General features: G+C 36.0%; 2 protein-coding genes and 1 long non-coding RNA gene across 3 annotated transcripts; 1 reads left to right on the top strand and 2 right to left on the bottom strand.

Annotated features, from left to right (window-relative positions):
- Window positions 1–3,130: 3,130 nt before the first annotated feature.
- On the top strand, window positions 3,131–6,184 carry LOC120344445 (uncharacterized). The gene is made up of 3 exons (XR_013475311.1): window positions 3,131–3,227; window positions 3,747–3,890; window positions 4,411–6,184. It is a non-coding gene; the product is annotated as an uncharacterized LOC120344445 (long non-coding RNA).
- A 2,721-nt stretch (window positions 6,185–8,905) lies between these two features.
- Window positions 8,906–18,900, bottom strand: LOC120344436 (uncharacterized). Its single transcript, XM_039413665.2, has 6 exons — window positions 18,761–18,900; window positions 17,964–18,099; window positions 17,034–17,082; window positions 15,098–15,291; window positions 13,327–13,510; window positions 8,906–12,771 (listed from the first exon to the last, which is right to left on the bottom strand). The coding sequence occupies exons 1-6, from the start codon at window positions 18,809–18,811 to the stop codon at window positions 9,537–9,539; spliced, it is 3,849 nt and encodes a 1,282-aa protein (XP_039269599.2). The 5' UTR covers window positions 18,812–18,900; the 3' UTR covers window positions 8,906–9,536.
- Window positions 18,901–18,922: 22 nt separating this feature from the next.
- LOC144422674 (acyl-CoA-binding protein-like) lies at window positions 18,923–21,389 on the bottom strand. Its single transcript, XM_078112367.1, has 2 exons — window positions 21,197–21,389; window positions 18,923–20,513 (listed from the first exon to the last, which is right to left on the bottom strand). The coding sequence occupies exons 1-2, from the start codon at window positions 21,285–21,287 to the stop codon at window positions 20,239–20,241; spliced, it is 366 nt and encodes a 121-aa protein (XP_077968493.1). The 5' UTR covers window positions 21,288–21,389; the 3' UTR covers window positions 18,923–20,238.
- Window positions 21,390–21,402: the final 13 nt, after the last annotated feature.

Genomic DNA, 21,402 nt, shown 5'->3' with positions numbered 1-21,402 from the left:
AGGTTTGGACTGAATAAAAATTATAAGTGGTAAACGCGAAACTGTGTTAGAATTCATGAATATTGATCATTCTCAGAGAATAAAAAGGGGGTGTATGTAGTATTTCTCTATGACTCGCACGTGCCTAGACTGCGCTCCAGTACCTGTCCACTTCAAAATCTTCAGTTGAAACAAGTGTAATCTTGGTTGTATATTAAACTGTTCAATCCAAATGGCAACGATAAAATTAATGATATAAAGATTGCGTTAAACATCAATATGCCGTAATTCAGGATTGCGGCAGAAAGCTTGCCTGTTGCGATTGAGTTGCTTGCGGTCCGAAGGTTAAAAGTCGGGTCCTCCCGTAGTGTGTGTACCAGGTTAGGGATAGGATAGTTTTTATTCCGATTTTCCTTATTTTAGTTCTGTAACGAGTGTGAGAACTGTGTGTGTTTAAGCATGAGGATCTTATTATTAGTCTCTTTACACAACTTGATGTGAAGTAGGCGAACGAAATTAATTACCTTGATATTGGTACACACACATCTTTGGTGCCAGATTCGGCAATATTGATAATTATCAAATATGCAAGGCCGAATCATACTTTTTAAAGGCCCTAAGCACGTGATAGATTGATGACTTTTATATATATGTAAAATGATTATATATATTGAAAATTTATGGGGTTACCATATTTTTGTGACCTCAAAGCGGGACGCGACCAAAGATCACAGTTGCGATTTTTTCAACTTTCAATTTACCGATTTGAAAACCATCAAAATATCGGTTCGAAAAATATAAAGGAATTCACATTAACGTCAAGAATTCGTTTGGCGTACGGGGCCTAAACGCAACAAATCATAGCAATTATTCGCTAACAAACAAAACCACGCAACCACGCAACCACCTTCAGTAAGTAGGCTACTATTACGCCCCACAGCAACGAGAACATGCTAATTGGTAATGTTAAAGTATCATGCTAACTGGCTGAACGCTAAAGTGGGACTTTTGGCTGGCCGGTCGGGACCACGGGACAAGACGTTGAAAAGTGGGACTGTCCCGCCTAAAATGGGACGAATGGTAAGTCTAGCAATTTAGCTAGTCTTACGTGTTACCTGAAACGGAATGAGTAAGTTTTATTATCCATTATTAAATGAAGCCCATATTACGATTAATTTGAATGATGCTTGAAAACTTCATTTCAACTTAGCTAATATTGAGATATGTGTTGTCGGACAAACTCAACTGAGGCGCCATGACAAATCGTCTGCGAAAAAACCTTCGCCATAAGACCAATTAATCAATTTATTTACGAACTGATTGCTTCGAAGGCCACGGCGTGTTTTTCAGTAAATAACAACACGATAAATGTGCTTTGAAATCGATTTTCTGCTACATGTTATATCGTTCACTGCAATATTGCAAGGTTAGGCTAATAATAACTGTCATTTGCCGAGAGCGGGTAGCCAGAAGAGATGGCAGCATATGTTCATATATATATGCAGTGGCGTATCTATGGTGTGGCAGCCATGACTCGTACCATTGGCGTCGTTTGAGCAGGGGCGCAAAAAGGCGAACTAGTAGCCTAAAGTTTCAATGAAATTGTTTTGAATAGGGAATAACTGAAACGTACAAGTATCCCAATTCAATAATAGTCATTATAAATTGTCAAGCAACTTTCAAGAGGCGCATTTTTAGGGTGACAGCAAATTTGAACCCACGTACATTTGAACACATACATTTGCACCCGTATATCCGCGGGTTCAATCTATATGCGGGTGCTAAAATCTATGGGTTAGAGTTAGTATGGGTTAAAATATCCGTAGGTGCAAATTTTTTCCATAGGTGCAATATAGTATGCAGGTGCAATTGTCGTGGGTTCAAATGTAATGAAACCCATTTTTTTTAACTTTGCCATTAGCGCCATTTTACGTGCACGGATACGCCGCTGATGAGTGTACCTCTATTTTTTATTATCAAACCACACTGAATTTGTATTACCTCAATGAAGTTTGGTTTAAAATGAATTCACCAAAGGATGCTGAGTTGGACTAGTTTTGTCAATTGAGTTGGAATTCCGAACGTGGTCGAGACACGGAGTTCTTGTAACAATTTCAGATAGCTCAAGAACCTGGTTTTAAAAATTGTTAACGGCACGGTAAAGTTTTTGGATTCCAACGCCAGTTAGGTCCTTTTTGAGGTATAATACCAATAAAATTGTCTTGCATTCAGATTTACTTTCTCGTCAACAACGGAGCGGGCAATATTTGTACTCAATACACAACAAAAATAAATATTCCGAACGTTGCTCTGTGTGATGGAAACTGGTATAAATTGAAGGCGACCAAATCGAAAAACGAGATAGCGATCTGCGATCGCCGACTTATCGATCTGGCGTCGTGTATTCTTCGCTCTGACTTAATAGCGACACAGAGTGTCGCATCACTAATTAATTGATAATTCGCTGTGCACATGCAAAATTTGGAGCAGATTCAATCTGGCTTTCGTGAGATATCGCGTAACATCCGAAAGCGTCTAAAAGACAACGGACAAATACATATCAACATAATTACCGATCGAGATGGATTAATCGATTAATTGATTTCATTCGATTTTTTATGACGTAAACATTGTGTCCGTTTAACTTGTGCAGTAATTTATTTGTTATTGTTGGCGCCGTAATTCCTTTGATTGGCAGTGTGTTTTTATACACTTGATTACAAAACAATTGAGAGGGTCTTCGTGGGCAATTGCTTGTTCAGACATGTCTCGCTCAGTCACGGATAGTTTAGGTGCTTTGCTTTTACATAGCGCTTTACTTTTGTAGAGAATTGCGCTAGTTTCGTTGTAATTAATTTGAGATCGGCTTAGCGATCTTGACTTTCAGTTTTAACTTCAGAACGATTGGATTAGCCAGGGCTGTTCCACGTAAGCCTAGTTTAGTAGACACGCGTGTCTCGGTTGGGATAAAGCCGCGTAAATAAGCTTTCCATTAAGATCTCAGTTAAGTTTCCCGCACGTTGGAAAGGAAGGTTATGACATTTTTTTGAGGGGGGTGGGGGAGGGGGTATACAAAATGCTCAGAGGGAGGGCGGCAAATTGGATTAAGGATACTTTTTAACCATTAGGTCGCTTTTGTGATTCTTTTTACAGTTCTGAATTATTTAATTGATTTGATTGGATTTTATTGACGAATGATTTCATGTTCAACTTGTGATAATATAAGCCTGGAGTAACAGACAAATTCGGTATGTTATGATTTGTAACTCTTTTTGATTTGAAGGCTGCAAGTTATTCGATAGTAATTCAGTTCGGCTTGTTTGGTAGGTTTATAAAGTAGGCCTTCTAAAGGCTGAATTAGTTATAATTATTACTCTATTGCAAGTAGTTTGTGCTGATTTGTTTTTACGTTTGTATTAAGATAATCGCGGTCAATTGTATACTTCAAGTTGTGAGATTTTTTGGATTTGAGGATACAAACCTGGGCCTTGGAAGACCGCGTTATTGAACTGTTGATAAATATCTAGTGTGTAAGATCGGTGTCGTCAAGGTCACAAAGAACGACTGTTAGAGTTATTGAAATTTTGGATTCACATCTACAACAACCAAGGTCCTAGGGTATGAAATGTAGATGGTTCTTTCAAAAATAGTAGTTTGTTAGATATTAATGGCCTCTTGTGCATAACATTGTTTGGTGAAAGTTTCGAAAACAACACACAAATTAAAAAGACAAATTATAATTGTTTAATACTTATCCTCATTTTCAGGTATGTTTGTAATTGGTTTAATTTTAACGTCGAAATCCGGGAGTTACTTCCTCGACATATTCAACGGATACTCTGCTACATTTGACTTGTTTCTTTTGCACTATTCTAAACAATTGCAGTTGCTTGGGTCTTCAAACTAGAGAAGTGAGTGCTTCATACTTTGTTTTCATTTTTGCATTGATTTTTGGGAGCTCTCGAAGTATGTGCACCAGGATGGCGCACAACCTGAACAACCCTAACTTGCAACACATACTATGTTCAGGTTGTGCGCCATCTTGTTGCACATACTTCGGGAGCGCCGAACTTTGTTTAAAGCAAGACTTTAAGTCAGATATGCGCAACTGTTATTTATACAGGAGAAACAGATACAAATAACTGGTTGAAACTGCGGGCCGCACGTTTATTTTTTCTACAAACCTACTAGAGAATATTTTTGATTTTCAATTATGTTTTTCATGATGCAAAGATGCCTTCTTGTGTAGGACTAAACTAAATTGCAATCACAGATTAAAACCTCACATCTACCACATCATTTAGGTGTAATAAATTGGGTAGGCAATCCTTTTGTTCAGAGCAACACTCAAAACGAGGATAAACATGTCATGTGGAAAATATTGTTTTGACAAATAACCAGTCCACTTATTTTGTTTTTTTTATTTTTCAGCCTCAAAAATGAGATAGAGAGAATGATTCATTCGAAACCTATTTGAAATTTCAAATACTTGGCAGTTAATGGGAGATATGCAACGGTTTGCATCTTTTTTACTGGAATGAATGAATGTTAACAAATGAATTACTGAAAACACGGAAAACATCAATAAGACAGATTGCTGAGTGTTCACACACAATGAAAAACACTTATTTCTCAATAAGTTACTACAGAAAATGGTCAAATGTCAGAAATTCATTGAAAAAATATGGCTTCAATGAAACAAAAAAATTGGAAAATTCACCTCGACCACTGGCGTAAAAAAACAACAAGATGGCGGCAATACGAAATTTTGCTCTGAACCGATTCGAATAATTTAATATCCAAAACATCGACAGGATCTCGTCTCATTTGGCTTGTCCAGGCTTGTCCATGGAACATATTTTCGGTCCCATTTCCATCCCATAGCAATTATGCCTGTCCCATTCCATGGAATTGTTAAATTTAAGTTTAGCGTCCACTGAATAGGACTACATGCACGAAGAGACATGCATAACAACAAAATTTACGGACTTTATTAACTTCATGACCATAACTATTATGCATGTGTCCATCAGCCCCATCCATGCTGAATATATTTTGTTTTTTATAGCTAACAAGACAGCTATGCTCAAATATATGGACACGAATTCCATAACGAGATGTTTTACCATCATACGATTTTCGTGTCTCATGAGAAATGCAAATGTGTGTGTTTGTGGATTCACAATCTGTGACAAAATTCTGTCAACATCACACCGCACCTCTGATTAATATACTGTGCTTCAGTACCTTGAAATTTATTTATCCATCTTTTATTGTACAATTTTTTCGTATACACAATATTTTGCCCTGTTTTAATTTATTATTTATTCTTCTGTGTCTACTTTCTATTGAACCCTTTTTCTTATTTCACGTTGAAATGTATTGTTTTTGTCTTGTTTTGATTGTTTTTTTTTCTGTGCTGGTACAATATATTCACGCTAGATTTTACTGATCCAGAAGTCGTTAATATTTAAATCTGTTCCAAATTATTCAAAACTTGATAATCTAGAATTATTTGCAATCAGAAAATTGTACCTTGGTCTCAATTTAATGCTTAACGTAGAATTTAACCCTATAAAAAGTTATGCTGCATTTTATTGCTCCTAATGATAAGTTCCGCCCAAATAAATCACCCATAAACACATTTTTATTTGCAATCGTATTCTATATATATGCTTATAATATTGAGTTTACCTTTTTGTGTCACAATTATACCAAATATTTGCATATCTCCAACGACTGGCCGGCACCTCACCCTGGAACGAAGCAAAATTTCCTATGTGGTCTTTTTGAAAAGCCCTATGCTGGAGTAACGACTTGCCCAGTGCCTTCTTAAGAGCATAGGTTAGACTTGGCAGAAAATCGGAGCCCTGTCAGATCTGCCCGTTCAGAGACTTCTTTGGGGCGTAGTTCAAACCAAGCCAGAGAATCCATCCCAAAATTTAAGATTTATTTTGCTTATGTATCTACTTGTCAATCTTGATATTGGCTTGTTCACAGCGTTGGTTCGAGCCTAGCAAGAGACCCATGTCCAAACGTGGGTACTTCTGAAGTATGTGCATCCAGATGTCGCATAACATGAACCCTAACCTGGTACACAACTTGAGTTCACGTAGTGCGCCATCTTGGTGCGCATACTTCAGGAGGTCCCAAACATGTGTTATTGTATGCTATGCTATTTGATTTTCGACCATAATCCCCCCCCCCCCCCTTTTTGAATGTAAAAAAATATGAGCAACTTTCCTTATCATGCAGAATTTTTCTGCTCTTAAAATTTCTGGCCCCTGGTTCAATATGCCTACTATCTTCTTGCTCAAATCCTTCTTTAGAGAGCGTGTATGAAACAAGGAGGCAATAAATTCTCTTCCAATTATTGCCTATCAAGTGAAACCATTTTAATTTGAAGCAATGTTACCCAGTTTTCAATGTTAATACTCAAAAAATACAAAATACCTCAACTTTATACAAAGTTCTTGTAAAAGTGCAAAAATATATTATTTTTTATTTAAAGAGAAAATTTGACGAAATATCAGAATTTTTGCTATTTTGTGTGTCTTGTATTTTAATTAGATTTGAAAAATGTAATTTGAAATGCTTGTTTATCTGTCAATAAATTGAAAAAAAAAACCGATTTTCAAGTGTCTTCGTTAATTTATGACGTCACTTCAACTTAGTTCAGGAGAATGTAAAATATTCCCTAAACGTTTCAACACTGATATTATCATGTTTCAAGCCTACGTATACCCTAATGTAAGGCCCGGGAGCGAAAAAATGTACTTTGAAATGGATGTTTGTAAGAGAATCTGTAAATAAATTGAAAAAAAGCGATTTTCGAGTGTTTTTGTTAATTTATGACGTCACTTCAACTTGGTTGAGGAGAATGTATAATATTCCCTGAACGTTTCACACTGATATTATCATGTTTCAAGCCTTACGTATACGCTAATGTAAAGTCCGGAAGCGAAATAAGAATATTCCATGGGAATAAAAAAGGGTTGAGACGACGTATCATATTTATATTTTAAAACTAGTAAGCTTGCGTTTTATACTCCAACAAGTCCGTCTGCCATTATTAGACCAGAACAGGAGTAACTTGTAAACACTTGGCCAAGTTAGAATTTCTTATATGTTTATCAATATCCAACTAACAGCCAATCATAACGCATATTCCAAGTCACGTGATCGGCGCAGAACCCATCTGCCATGTTTCGGCCATGCGCAGACGGACACCTTAACAGGAGGTTGAACTTCCGTACCGGAAGTTCCTAATTGCCATGCGCACGAAAATACTCAACTCCCATTGGCTGAATCAAAAATTCTCACCATGCGCAGTAGATTACCGGCCATCTACTTGCCATGCGCGAGATTTTTCAAAAAATGACAGTTGCCAGATTTCAGAATTTCGATTTTGAACAAATTGTTTCAGAATCGGACCGTTCAGAAACGAAATTCTGAAATCTGGCAACCGTCAAAAACAGTTCATTTGCGCATGGCAAGTGCATGTCCGTTTTGGTTCTGCGCAAGTCACGTGATTTTAGAATTTTTTGATTGGTCGAATTTTGTCCAATTGAAATATTCCTTTATTGTATTAGGATTTGATGACCCCGCCCTTGCGATTATAAGGACAATGAAAGACTGATAACGTTCGGTGAAATCCTCTGTTAATTTACTTGAGCTACACTTCTCCTGATATTGTAACACTTCGATTACTGACTATAAGGCTCATTTAAACTACTCTAACTTACTTTTGGTGAACTTCAGCTGCTGAAGAACTCTGCTGGGCCCTTTACAAGATAGTTGATGACCATAATTTTGCTTCTAATTAAGTTATTGTTGCACAGTTGAAAACTGTGATCTAGAATTGCTGTAATTGACATGTTCAAGCTCTGTGGTAAGTTCCGTTCTTGCAATCTCACCCAGGGTGTAAGAAACTGGGTAGCCTTCAAAGAATTCAGTACATCCATTCCCTTATTTTCAACATGTTTTTTGAATCAAATATACTTCCTCTCATTATCGGGTATTGGTAGCAGTGGCGTATCTAGGGTGTGGCAGCCATGGGCGCCGTTTGAACTGGGGCACAAAGACTGCAAAAAAGTATTAATCATAAAAAGTTTCAATCAAATTGGGAATAACTGAAACTCGTATTTTTACTCAAATAATAACGTACAAGTACCTAAATTCCATAATAGTCGTTATAAATTGTCAAACAACTATCAAGGGCGCCATTCTACGTAGCTACGCCACTGATTGTTAGCTGGTTATTTTCGAGCTGGGGAGCCAGACTCGACAAATTCCAAGAAAGACACGCCACTTAAAAACTTAAAGAAACCACTGATCTAGTCACACATTGTGGTAATCTACACGTAATCACTTACCAACTTGCAGAACGGATGATATCAGCCAGAAAAACCTTTCCGGTCTCATCTCTTGCAACTCGGATAAGAATCAACTGAATTTGCCCGATTGGTACAACTTGGTATTACCACTCATACACCCTCAAAGAACAACTTCATACAAAAACCAACAGTGTTGAAAATATTAATATATTAAATTGAAATAATTCGAAGGCAGTGCTCAAATTTATATGGAACGAATTTCTATAATTTCTATAACATAATTTAAAACAAACACAATTATAAAAAGACAAATACCTACTTCACAATATTAGACAAACATTGAACAGACACCATAAGATGAAACAGAGTACCAGGCACAAAATTATAAAATGGGACTTCGCCAACTAACGGGTGGATTTGAATATAGGATAGGATTTACATATTTATTCCGGGAAAGAGGTAGACATCTCGCCCGGCTACCAATCCATGTCGGTATGGGATTAGTCAGCCAGTTATTTGTTTTCAGAAGCATGAACATACATGGAATATCTTTGTATTATATTCATTGGCAGTTTTTTTGAAAGAGCAAAAATCGGTACTCCCATAGTGTGTGTACCAGGTTAGGGTTGGGCCATAATTTTATTCTGATTTTGTTTATTTTAGTTCTATTACGAGTTCGGGGACTGTCTGTGTTAACCAAGTGAATATAAACTCTGTCCATAGATTCCAGTACCTTTCACACAACTTGATGAATAGTAGGCGAACAAAATTAATCACCTCCATATTGGTACACACACTTCTGGAGCTCTCGAAAATCCGACATGGCGTGCAAACCATTATGATTGATTGATATGATCTTTAATCACTTTACATACTGATATCGTCCAGCCAATATATCTTGGGTAAAGCATGGAAGCGCTCGTGGAACTTATATAAACAGGATCGCCATCTCTATCGAAAGTAACCTCTGGTTTATCTGTTGGACTCCTGGCTTGGTTAGCACTGCTGCATACAGGACCATGCAAACGGGCAGCTTATATAAGAAAAATATTATCAAAGCTCATCGAGAGATCCACAAATTGAAGATCTCCTGGATACTGGGTCACACATTACTGGTTCTACTTTAATTCCTTTCTGGTAATGACATTTACTTGTGACCAAATATCCATGTGTAAAGGTTCACAACCCAAATACAAATCAACCTTTTGCCTCGGGAGCTCATCAATACTTGAAGCCTTTTAGAACGATGGTTGATTTAAACCAAACAAAATCATCTTCATTGATAATATTAGCTTCTGTCTTAATTTTTGTGCAAATTTCAGTCGATTTTTTGTGCACGTTTACTACATGGCTTTTGGCAGAGTTTTCTGATATTGTCACAGTTGTGTGAGTAACAAATTGATCCTTAGAGAGAAACTTGCTAGTGTGCAGTACTTCATTACTGTTATTAGAAACTGTAGAACACTCCTCTCCTGATTCTTTATTTATATCAGACCCATTAAAAAGGTTTAGTGATTTAGAAGAGATTAGCGCACCACTGGGAAGTTCTCCATAAACGATAGTGCAAGCTTTTTGGGCCCGATTTTTTACCAATTCCCTGTTCCACTGCCCGCTTTCCCTGGCAACATTATTGTTAAGTGGAGCAGCTAATTTATTTTCAACTAGTTCAGATTCAGCGGCATCAGTTTGATGTTGTATAAGTCTATTCTCTGTATTAATTTCAGTTTCAGCAATTTTTTCACTAGCGGAAAGATCCTGGCAATGTTTATCATTGTAAACAGCTAAATCTCTCAATTTTACTTTTGTAATCTCAAGCAGAGATGGTGGCTCTGTCAGCGTGTCTTCATCCATTGTTAATTGAGAAGCTTTTTCAGATTCTATTGTATTTGCAAAAGCACAAGTTACTTGTTCCTCAACCTCAATCTTCTCAGAGGCAGCACATAGTGAAGATTTTGCTTGTGGCACTGCAGTTTGACTAGCTGAAGTCCTCCTATTATTTCCCACACTCGATAACACACAGCTAGTAATTCCTTCATTAGAAACTACCTCAAGTAGAGGCAAAGTCACAAATTTTTCAGTTATAAAATCACAGGATTTCATACATCCAGCGCTATCATTATCCGCAATGTCTAGATATTCAGTTTTATGGGGCGAAACAAAATTTGCAACATTCTTTTGAAATTTAATTTCACCTGCTGAAAGCCTTCGCAAATTAATTTTCACTTCATCTCCATTGTCTAAGATTGCAGAATACTCTGAAATTTGATCCTTTTGATCATTGGAAGCTTCAAGAACCTTTTTATTGTTGCCAGATTCTGGACTCTTGCCATCCAGGAAAGTACAGATATGGCCTGTGATATTTTCTGATAATTTTGACTTCGTATCTTTCGAAAGTTCTTCGCATTTCACAAGACTAGGTGAGCAAGGTTGCTCATCCAAGTTAGTATTTGAGTCAGGTTCACCTTTCGATAGTCTACGAAGTTTCAGACTTCTCATATCGCTTGAAATAGTCTGCTCAGTCTCCTTTTCAAAGTCTAAATCTTCTTCATTTTTCAATGACTCAACAGCTGTGCCGTTTTGTTGGATTTTCGTACCAGATTCTAAACTTTGTTTTGCAGATGTAGTTTCCAACAAATTCCTGCATTGGAGTTTTTTCAACTTATTTCCACAAGTTACTGCATTGTCTTGAGATGACGTTGATCCCTCTGGGAAAGATCCAAATTCGACACTTAATTCGCATTCTTCATCACTTACAGGCTCAGAAAAGCTTCGTTCAACTCTTTGATTAACGGTCCCAACAACAGGCTCGCCTTTAGATATTCGTCGTAATTTTATAATAGCATTTGATTTAGAAAGACTTCTGAGTTCTGTTTGATGTTCCTCTCTATCATTATAGCGTTCTAAAAGTGTACCATCAACATTCAAAGATGAATCCAAATTCGAATTTTTCTCCACATTTACAGAATTTGATTGGCCAGTCTCAGAAACGCCTTGTTTAACGCTTTGATCAATCGCCTTGATAACAGGCTCGCCTTTAGATAGCCGCCGCAACCTAATAATTTTCATTTCACAATCGGGTGTATATTCATTACATTCTGATTGGGTATCTACAACGTTCAAAGATGAAATCGCATTTGAATGTTCCACCACATTTACAGAATGACCACAATCCTTCACTTGATCATCAGTTGACATGGAATTAACAACATTCAATTTAGGATTAGAATCTCCGAGTTCTTTTTTATAATTCTGTTCATCTTCATTAGATTCTGAATTTGTATCTACAACATTCAAAGATGAATTCGCCACCACATTAACTGAACGACTACCGTTTACCTGATCGTCAGTTGACATAGAATTCTCCTCTTCACCAAAAATGATAAAACTTTGTTCACAGTCAATAAGTTCCATATCAGCATGGTCATAGTTATCACAAGCGAAACTATCATTTACAAAGTCATCATCAATTTTGGATTTTTCAAGCAAAGGTCCTTTGGCAGTATTTTCTGAGCTAACATCTATAGGAGAAGAATTAGGAGGACCATCATTTTTAGTTCTGACTGGGCTCGTCTTTTTGCTCCTGATAAAAGTACTGCTATATACAGCGTAATTTTCATCAGCTAATTGACTACTATGTACAGAATTAGAATGATGTGACATTGCTTTAGCGCCAACATTTCCAGACTCACACTGATTGCTTGATAACGTCACAATAGGCTTTACATTTTTTGGTCCAAAAAATTTTTTGCCTGATTCTGTTATTATATTTCCCCTCTGCAATTTTATTTCATGTGATGCAGCAGTTTCAAATATTCTGTCTAGTTCCGCTTCAGTGCCTGTTGAATCGAGTGAGATATTACCAAGTGCTTCACCACCCAGTAGATTGCTGAATGATTCAAAAGAAACATCTTGATTACTAAGTACGGAATTGGTTTCTTGTAATGAAAGATCATGTTCTGTATAAGCGCGAGATTCGGTCTCAGTTATAGATTTCCCTGTTGGTGTCTGTAGCCCTTCTGAAAGGCCTACACTTTCCATGCTAGCTTTGATTTTATTGGTGGACATATTTTTAGATTGTTTATATGACTGTTCTTGGTTTGTGTCCCATTCTGATAATAGAACATGAATGGATGAGTTGCTCTTTTGTGCCAGTTTGCTCTGAGAGAGTTTAGTCTCAGCGAAAAGGTCATTTTTGTGGCAGTTTTCCTTTGTATTTTTCATAGAAGAATAATGAAATTCATGTTGCGAATCCTTATCTACTTTATAGTTATTTACATTCAAACTCTCTTTCAGTGGTTGATGTTCCCCTTTATTAGATAATGGGTTGTCATTTTTAGCTAACTTTGGTTGGTGTTCTTGTGTTTTTGAAGTTAAGTTTTCTTTATTTTCTTCAGCTTCGTGGTTGATGCCTACAGGGATTATTGTAATTTTCAGTTTTATTCTGTCCGATCTGGGTCTGTCAAATAAGAGATTAGGTATTTATTTATACAAATATCATAGTACATGGTTTAATCATGCACATATTTTAACTCAACAATTTTGATAATTTAAATGATTTACAATATTTTACATCCGTATACTTTGTAAGTGAATTAAGACAATAAAACAGAAGACCATACATCTGTACAATAATTTCCTGGGTTGTATAGATTAAGATAGTAGAAAAAGCCATAATCGACCTGTGGATAAATGAAAGGAATGAAGTCAAATTACATTCAATTAGATCTGAATCTGAAAAGGGCTAAAGACTACACAAGATATTTGGCTATGAACATGCCCACAATATTGCTAAAGCAGAAAATGAGATTTTAATGTTAGTGGGGTTTGAGTAGTATATACTAAAGGTGTTATGCTAAAAGGAGGATTTGAATAGATGGGTTTGAGGGGCCGGCGTATGCAAGTTAGACAATAGGCGTGAATTCAGCACAAACTACGCGAACCACAGATCTTGCAGCTATGCCACCATTGTGAATTAACTCCTATTCGGTCACAAATTTTAAAAATCTCACACCTATACTGAGGCCATGGCTGCCATCCAGGAACCGCAGAATCTGCTTTTCTCATTTTAACCATTACATGAATATTTGATAACGTAGGTGAATTCACAAAAAATTCATCCTGCGACAACAAAGTCATGCATAGCTTTCTGGAACACAGTGTTGAATGTCTGCTTGAAACTGGTACACATTCTTCATCTGGAAAAGAAAACCCAAAACAATTTCAATTCCATTTGAAATTTTTCCTTCTGAGCAATTGAAATATGACCGAAAAGTCTATATTCAATTTCTGAATACTATAACTCATTACTATACTTTATTAACTTTAATACTTTCATTTTAGAATATATTCGGCATAACAGGATTCCAGCAACTATCTTAGATATTTAGGAGAAAAGCAAGGTCAAATAGCTCGAAAACAAAAACTCTAAAAAAAGTGATACCATATAGCAGTGGTCGGCAACATTTTTTAGGTGACGGACCAGTAAAGCCTAACCAAAATTTTGGCGGACCACCTTTATACAAACGAGCTAAGCTTACGTAGTAAATTATACGCGTTAGAAAATTTATGTTGAAATTATCTCCAAAAACAGGGGTACCAGTGATGCTATTTAATGCGAGATCTGTATTTGTTTGTCCATTAACTGTTCCCATTTTGGAGATATGGTCGACAGTGATACACGTAACGTGTTTCTTAAGCCCACCCGATTTCGTTATTATAGTTGTAATTGTAAATATCGAAATCCCGACCCACATAAAAAGGTAACACTGTCTGTGAAGCTTATCTTGCAATGTATGAGTATTTATCTAAGAGTATCGACCAAAAGACTACCAAGATATATATCGCAAATACGCTTTTCAACTTATTATCATTCAAAATTTTAATCGCGGGGATTCGTTGTTGTTAGAGGCGTAGAGGTGTTTTGGGGACGCTGTCCGTTTTTATGTAATCTTTCCGCGGACCGGCGATGGGCCACGGCCCGGTGGTTGCCGACCACTGCCATATAGTCTCAGTCAGCATAAAAGCATTTGTTGGAATTTGCAAAATATGCTACGAGACTCCTTGCAGTTGTATTTAAAATTCATCAAAGTATTTAATTGAAATATTTCAAAAAATTATTTTCAAAAGTTCCACATGAAGTATAAATTCATAAAGAATATTGGGCTTTCCTATTTGTAATGTTCAATTATACTGCAAAGTTGGATAGGACATAGTTACTGAAATATTAAATATAACGAATCATCATCATGAAATATGACACGTAGCACATTAGTTTACTGTATGTTCAAGTAATTGATCATTAACCTTATGAACAAAGTACAATGGCTGAACAAATAAATCTCAAGGTTAATACAACAGTTTGAATACTCGAAGCAAGATTTATTTGAAAATTGCACGTTTACAAGAAATTTCATTAATAGGACTAATCTTTTATGAACAAAGGGTCTGTAAAAAGCTAATGTCTCATGTCTGAACGATAGCTGGTCATCGTTAATAATACACAGATAAGCTAATTAGACCATGAATTTGGCATTTTGCAAAATTGATTTTGGTCATCATACTGATACAATCTATTTAAAATTTCTTCTATAACAGCAAAATAATTATGCAGGTCCCATATTTTATATAAGGCATTTTCCCTCCCTTATGCCATACAAGCGCTGATAACCTAATAAGAGAACAGTTTTGGTGAGATGCAAGTCTATCTGGTTCTTTACAACCTTCCAATCTATCACTTGTATGGCCGTAATGTGATTTCGATGAAAGTAAACTAGGTTCTTTACCTGTTACAAAGTGCAACAAATTCAATGAAAAAATTTCTTTTGGTGATGTAGGAGTTGCCCCGAGTAAAAGATCAACTTGGACTAAGTCCTTTGAACTGAAAATATCTGAGAGAGACTTCTGGAGGTTAGAAAGGTTTTCTAAGAATTTCAAGACTTGTTTTCTGATTGTGGCTTGCTGACGAGTCTTTGACAATCTGTAATAAAAGATTCATGGAAAAATGAATGAGAGTTTGAACAAGAGAGAGATGGAGAGATTTTGATTTATTTTCTGAATATATCAAAAATGTACAGATTACAATAAATGGAAAAAACTATCATAAAATATAATCAGGAGGGGCGGGTAAGACTACAAGTTCAACTATGCAGACTGACCCCTAGATATAAAATAGATTAATGCAGTGCTCTTCAACCGGATATACGGTATACCGGACCATAAGTTGGCTATACAACTGATAAAGGGTGTACAAAGGGTGTACAGCCTAAGTCAGGGATTCTAAACTCTAATATAATAAATTATGACATATCCAAGCGGAGACAATGCACACATGAAATATAAAATGTCATTTATGCAAAGAACCGACATGAGCACATCGTTACATCACAAATTATATAGATAATGCGGTCACATGTCTGGGTTTGTGATTTCGGCTGCCATTCAATTGGTTTGATTTATGTTCAACGTTATTACCGTTGACCCTAAGGTCGTTAATCAAATTTATAACTTGCGGACACTAGCCTATTAGATTGCATGATGATATCGCAGTACAATATGTGCTTAAAAGTTATTGTTCATTTAAGCTTTAATAAACATTTGTATCTGTATGGTATACAAAATTCTTGAAAATATAAAAAAGGTTGAAGAACACTGGATTAATATATCTAAGTTGAGATCTTTGGCATCCAATGACTTGCACTTTATGGAACTTGCCAAAGGTTTCCATAAAATTATTGAAGTGTATTAGAAAAATTCAACAGAAATTTAAAAAAGTGTGTGACAGGCAATTTACATTCAGAACGAAGAGTCATTATTCAAAATAGCACTAGACTCTATTTTGGTTTTCGCTCCAGTATCATGCACTAAAAATATTTCAGTCCAACATTGATGTATATACATAAACTTATATTTTTACAGTGGGCTGTCATATTCATCTTGTATGGACTTGACCTGCTTCAAGTCTCACAAAACTCTGCATTCACTGACCATAAATATATATGTCAACAGTTATTAAATTAATGGTGCTCCCGAAGTATGCAAACCAAGATGGCGGACATCGGAACGTAACATGGGTAACAGGTTAGGGTTAGGCGATAATTTTTTTCCAATTTTCCTCATTTTAGTCCTATTATCAGTTCGAAGACTAGCCAAGAGCCTCCAGTAGTATTTATACCTAAAATTATGGCCTAACCCTAACCTAGTACACATATTACATTCCGATGTCCGCCATCTTGGTTCGCATACTTCGGGAGCCCCAAATTGATAATTATTGATAACTGTTATGTGCTATCCTACTTTGGGCCCACTCTCTATTTTTAGTACCAGGGTTGTCCATAACGAATCGAATATTCGAATGTATTCGAATATCAAAGTACCGGTATTCGAATACCTTTTGGGCTGATTTTCTAATAATTTCGAATAATAACCACTTTTTGCCGTCAGCGAGATGTTTTGTTTTGATAAATCTTCAAACGATTTTCCGCCCTTTGTCACGTAATGCAATGGCGGTGAAATAGTATCGGCAGTAGTACCTATTATATGATTTTAGTGGGTGCTGTCTGCTGTGCCATTAATTAATTACCTTTGCTTAAAGAAGAGTCACATTCAATTATGAGTGGGCACAATATTGTTTTAAGTAAATTCTCTCAAAAATTGAGTTCCCATTTATATATGCATTATTTATTGTGAAAGGAAACTGTGGCTGAGATAATATCAACTCACTTTGCTCTGGCTGTAGTTTTATTTTCACTGTCAACGTCCTTTTCTGCATCTGAAAAATAATAAAATATTAATTCCGCTTATAATTAACTATATAGTACTTTACTGGGAATTTAGGAAACTGCAACAGTTCAAATGAACTGACCCAAAGATAACATAATACGTAAGCAAATGCAGTGTTTTGTGAAACTTGAAGCAGTCCATACGGTATATTGGTTCATCCAATACCATATATATTGTTTTGGCCCTCACAGATGTAGCAAATGAAGTAAAAATACTTGAACAATTACTTATTAAAAAACCTGGTTAAAATACATTGAGAACTGACTTCATAACAAAATTGAAATTGTGAAGGAACTTTATGGACACCCTGTATATTATATTTTATCATTTATATTTAAAAATATTTAAATTTTATCATGTCATATGAATTATATATTATTCGTGAGGGCCAAAACAATATAAGGTATCGATAAATTCCCTTTGCAATTTTGAAAATATTCGAGACTTCATGGACACTGTATATATTAGGTTATGTTCAACAAGAAATATGGAAAAATCTGGACTTTGGTGTTTGTATGTTGTGATAACTGGAATTTAATAAACATGAACATTATTCTTGAGGTAGCCTACTCCCGAAGTATGTGACCTAAGATGGCAGACACCGGATTGTAGTATTTGTACAGTACCAGGTTAGGCCACAATTTCAGGTACAAATACCACGGGAGTCACTTGGCTAGTCCTCGAACTAGTAATAGAACCAAAATAAGGAAAATTGGAAGAAAATTATATCCTAACCCTAACCTGGTACACATACTACGTTACGGTGTCTGCCATCCTGGTTCACATACTTCGGGAGTACCATTTTTGATTTATTTTTTACAGTTATTACAAGTTTGATGAGCGTTTTTTTTGAACATAAAACAAACTTACAATCTCTGAGTAAGAGTTGCACAGGTTCTGGTATTTGTTGTCTTTGATAAAGAAGAAAATTAATGAAGTCGATTGCAAGTTGGCATACTGTTGATTTTTCTGTGTTTGATGGAATTTCCAGCGTGATTGGCATTTCCTGAGCAATACAAATATTTATTGATTAGCTAAATCTAATGGAGTAGTTTGGCATCTCGAGCCTCAATATGCCTGCTTCAAAAAGGCTTGAAATTGTATTTACAGTGATATCAATTCACATCAAGCCATCATTGATAAGAAAATTTGAACAAATATAATTCTGTTACAGGGGGACTCGGAACCCATACATTACTTCTACAAAAATGAAGAAAATATATTCAACACTTCTGTTTGTGTATGGTTATACCCCAAAAGCGTCAATAATTAAGGACGATTTGCCCAAAAGTTATGACCATTCAAGAATATGTTCCAAATGACCTGGTTCTGGGCCACTCTGTTTGCATCCAGAGTATCTATATTTTGCACAAATAGTGGCAATAAAATAATAATGTTCAAATGTGCTCAGTATAAAAAAGAATGAAAACACTCTTTACGACCTGCTAACCTATGTCTGTATTACAGGCTGTTGTTGGTTGTGTTGTCTTACTTGGCCTAACTTTCTTCCAAGTACAATTCAGAATTATAAAGTTATGCAGCCCTGTAGTGCAATACAAAAGCCCAAAATTGCACCAATATTATGACTTAACCCCATTTTAAATGATCCATAAATTAAACAACTCAAAATGTATAGTCAATTCGAATATAAAATACAAATATCTCACAGTCGTTGTTTCCACATTACGAGAATTTGTATTGCGTCTTCTTAGCACCATGATTATTTTAATCCTTCGGTAACTTGTTACATATTTGCAAAAACTTCATAAAAAGGTATTCCCCATAATATTTAAAACTTCAAGATAACTTTCGAATAGGGTATAAGAACATCTATAATAAAGACAATTACAAAACATTATTTTGATATATGCATACTTAGTAATGATTACGAGACGGAGATAGAGTATATTTTTGCTCAGACGATGAAACTTTCAGATGCAACATGAAAAAAATGACACACATTTTCAGTCTAATACCAGATTGTCAGAAATAAAATATGAACAGATGAAACTGTTTAAGAAGAGGATTTGCATATTTATCCCGGGGGAGAGAAAAGCGATTAGACGGCTTAACCATATGGAAAACTACAGCCGGCCTCCCGTTCAGATACCGTTCCAGGTCGGGTATAGGATTAGTTAGTTATTTTTTTTTTTTTTTGTAGCATGGACTTGATGGTGGAGGGAGCAGTATACATGAAAGCAATGAGAAAATTTGGTGATTTGAGACAGTTGATATGAGATTTTATGAGTCGAATGTTCAATTGCCACTGAAAAGAACTTAATATTGGGTACCATTATTAATCATCAATTTGGCTATGATAGGTGTAAAACCCAATGAAAGGTATTATACTTCTTTTACTGCTTTGCAGATCCTGTAACACTATATTTTGTTGAGAGATACTGCAAACAAATAAAAAAAATTCAAACACATAGTCTTATAATGTAAAATTTGTTTTTGTTCAATAAGGAATACGCACTTTTAACATTTCAAAATAAAAAGTAAATTCATCCTGGAAATTGTAGTACAAAATAGTAAGGGTAAATAGGAGATCATAATCGATTTATTTTGGAGTAACATCATGGAGATAATGAGATACCTTGAGCAATTACTCAAAGTCATAGCAGAAGAGTAAAAAGAATTAATTTCAATGCAAAGATATATGCAGTATGTTTTTCGTCTTTAGAACCAGAGTAATTCAGATCAAAATGGAATACTTCATTTTGAAATTCAACTTTTCCTTTCTAATTTCCACTATTACGCTAATATTATTTTTTTAGGGTGTCATGAATATTTGAGCAGCGCTATTTAAATCCAAAATAGCTGAGTTCATTCTACCTTAGTCTATAAGTCTAGAATTAAAAATTCAATGAAGCGTGGCTAATTAGAATGATACACATCTAACAGTGAAGAATGGATGCTGCCATTTTATGTGACAACTGGACAATGATTTCCGAATTCTAACAAATATGATAATAAAATTGAAGCAGATAAGTTTGACCTCGGCTCGTGCATAACATAATTAAGCTAATAATCTCGTCTCCAATAAAAATTATTTTTAATGAATTAATATCAATAATACAACGATAATTCGAAACTTAATGTCTTGTGTGAAAGATTGTTGTGAAAGTTCTCCCACTTTATGCAGTTATGGGTATTTGGCTATTAACTCTTTCACATGTGCAACATAGGCTTTTTGGGCATCTTCTTTGCTTGTACCCTTGCGACCGTCCCAGGCATCCCATTTAGCTTTACCGGTGAAATCCAACATTCCCGGACGAGTTGTATTGCAATCACCTATTGTTGCTTGCTTGTAAAGCGAATAGGTCTTCAGCATTTCTTCGTCAGATGGTCGCTGGGTGATTTTCTTCACATCTTCAGCGGCTTTATCGAAATCTGCTGACGACATTCTGGTGGGTATTTCTGAAAACAATACTGTACGTTCGGGTCAAAATATTCGCAACAGTGCAACGGCGGTAATATGTGCATTCGTGTGGAAACTAAATTATTTAAACGGCAAGCACGCCACTCGTGGGCAAATTTTTCAGTTGGAGACAATTTATTTTCTTTACTTTCAATCAAGGCGTGGTGCAAAATGACGAAGCAACAAACACACGGGACAAGAATTAATGGAAGTTGCCAAAACTTTAAATGAAGTACCACATATACAATCCGACATAGTAACACAGGACCAAGAGCGTGTCTACAGGGGGGGGGGGGGGGGCATGGAGACAGCAGACCCGGGCAGTGTGTAGCGGTGAAATTTTAGTTTGGTGGTTCAAATATTATTATGCAAATATTTCACTCTCACTTGACCTTTGATGATTTATTCCCATGTATCACAGCACCAATAACTTGTTTATCCCGAAAATTATTTTTGAAGTTAGGTATGAGGGGCGTCATTATCGGAAACTCTCCCTCGGCAGCAAAAAAGTTTAACACGTCCTGACATACGTGAAACAAGCACATACGAGCCTAAATGCTACATGACAACAGGTACTATGCTTGTTGTTACTTGTTATGCACCGTCTCTGATGCGAAAATATTCTTCTATAATCGAATTAAGCTTGTGGGCATTCTGATAATACACTTAAATATAAATACACCTGTTTTAGTATCTATAACAGCGGTTCCCAACATTCTTCCTGTCGTTGCCCATTTTTGTTGTACAAAAATTCTGTGGCCTAAAACGCTCATGTGAGGGAAAACGACGCTAGACTTCCCCGGGGCCCCAAATATCACTCCAACGCAACAAATTGTCTGGACAGCTCTACTGGCATACCCGCGATATGCTGTCTTACTCCCAAGAAGG

Source organism: Styela clava, chromosome 5 (genome assembly GCF_964204865.1).
Source record: "Styela clava chromosome 5, kaStyClav1.hap1.2, whole genome shotgun sequence".
NCBI classification, from domain to species: Eukaryota; Metazoa; Chordata; class Ascidiacea; order Stolidobranchia; family Styelidae; genus Styela; species Styela clava.
The sequence above is the reverse complement of the archived record's forward strand: the minus strand, read 5'-3'. Positions and strand labels throughout refer to the sequence as shown.

Coding starts and splice junctions, on each gene's coding strand:
- LOC120344436 (XM_039413665.2), bottom strand. CDS start 18,811: ATGGTGCTAAGAAGACGCAATACAAATTCTCGTAATGTGGAAACAACG. Junction 13,511..15,097: donor TTTGTTGCACTTTGTAACAG/GTAAAGAACCTA, acceptor TTTCTTTTCCAG/ATGAAGAATGTGTACCAGTT. Junction 12,772..13,326: donor CAGCCATGGCCTCAGTATAG/GTGTGAGATTTT, acceptor CTTATTTGACAG/ACCCAGATCGGACAGAATAA.
- LOC144422674 (XM_078112367.1), bottom strand. CDS start 21,287: ATGAGCGTTTTAGGCCACAGAATTTTTGTACAACAAAAATGGGCAACG. Junction 20,514..21,196: donor TGTTATAGATACTAAAACAG/GTGTATTTATAT, acceptor TATTGTTTTCAG/AAATACCCACCAGAATGTCG.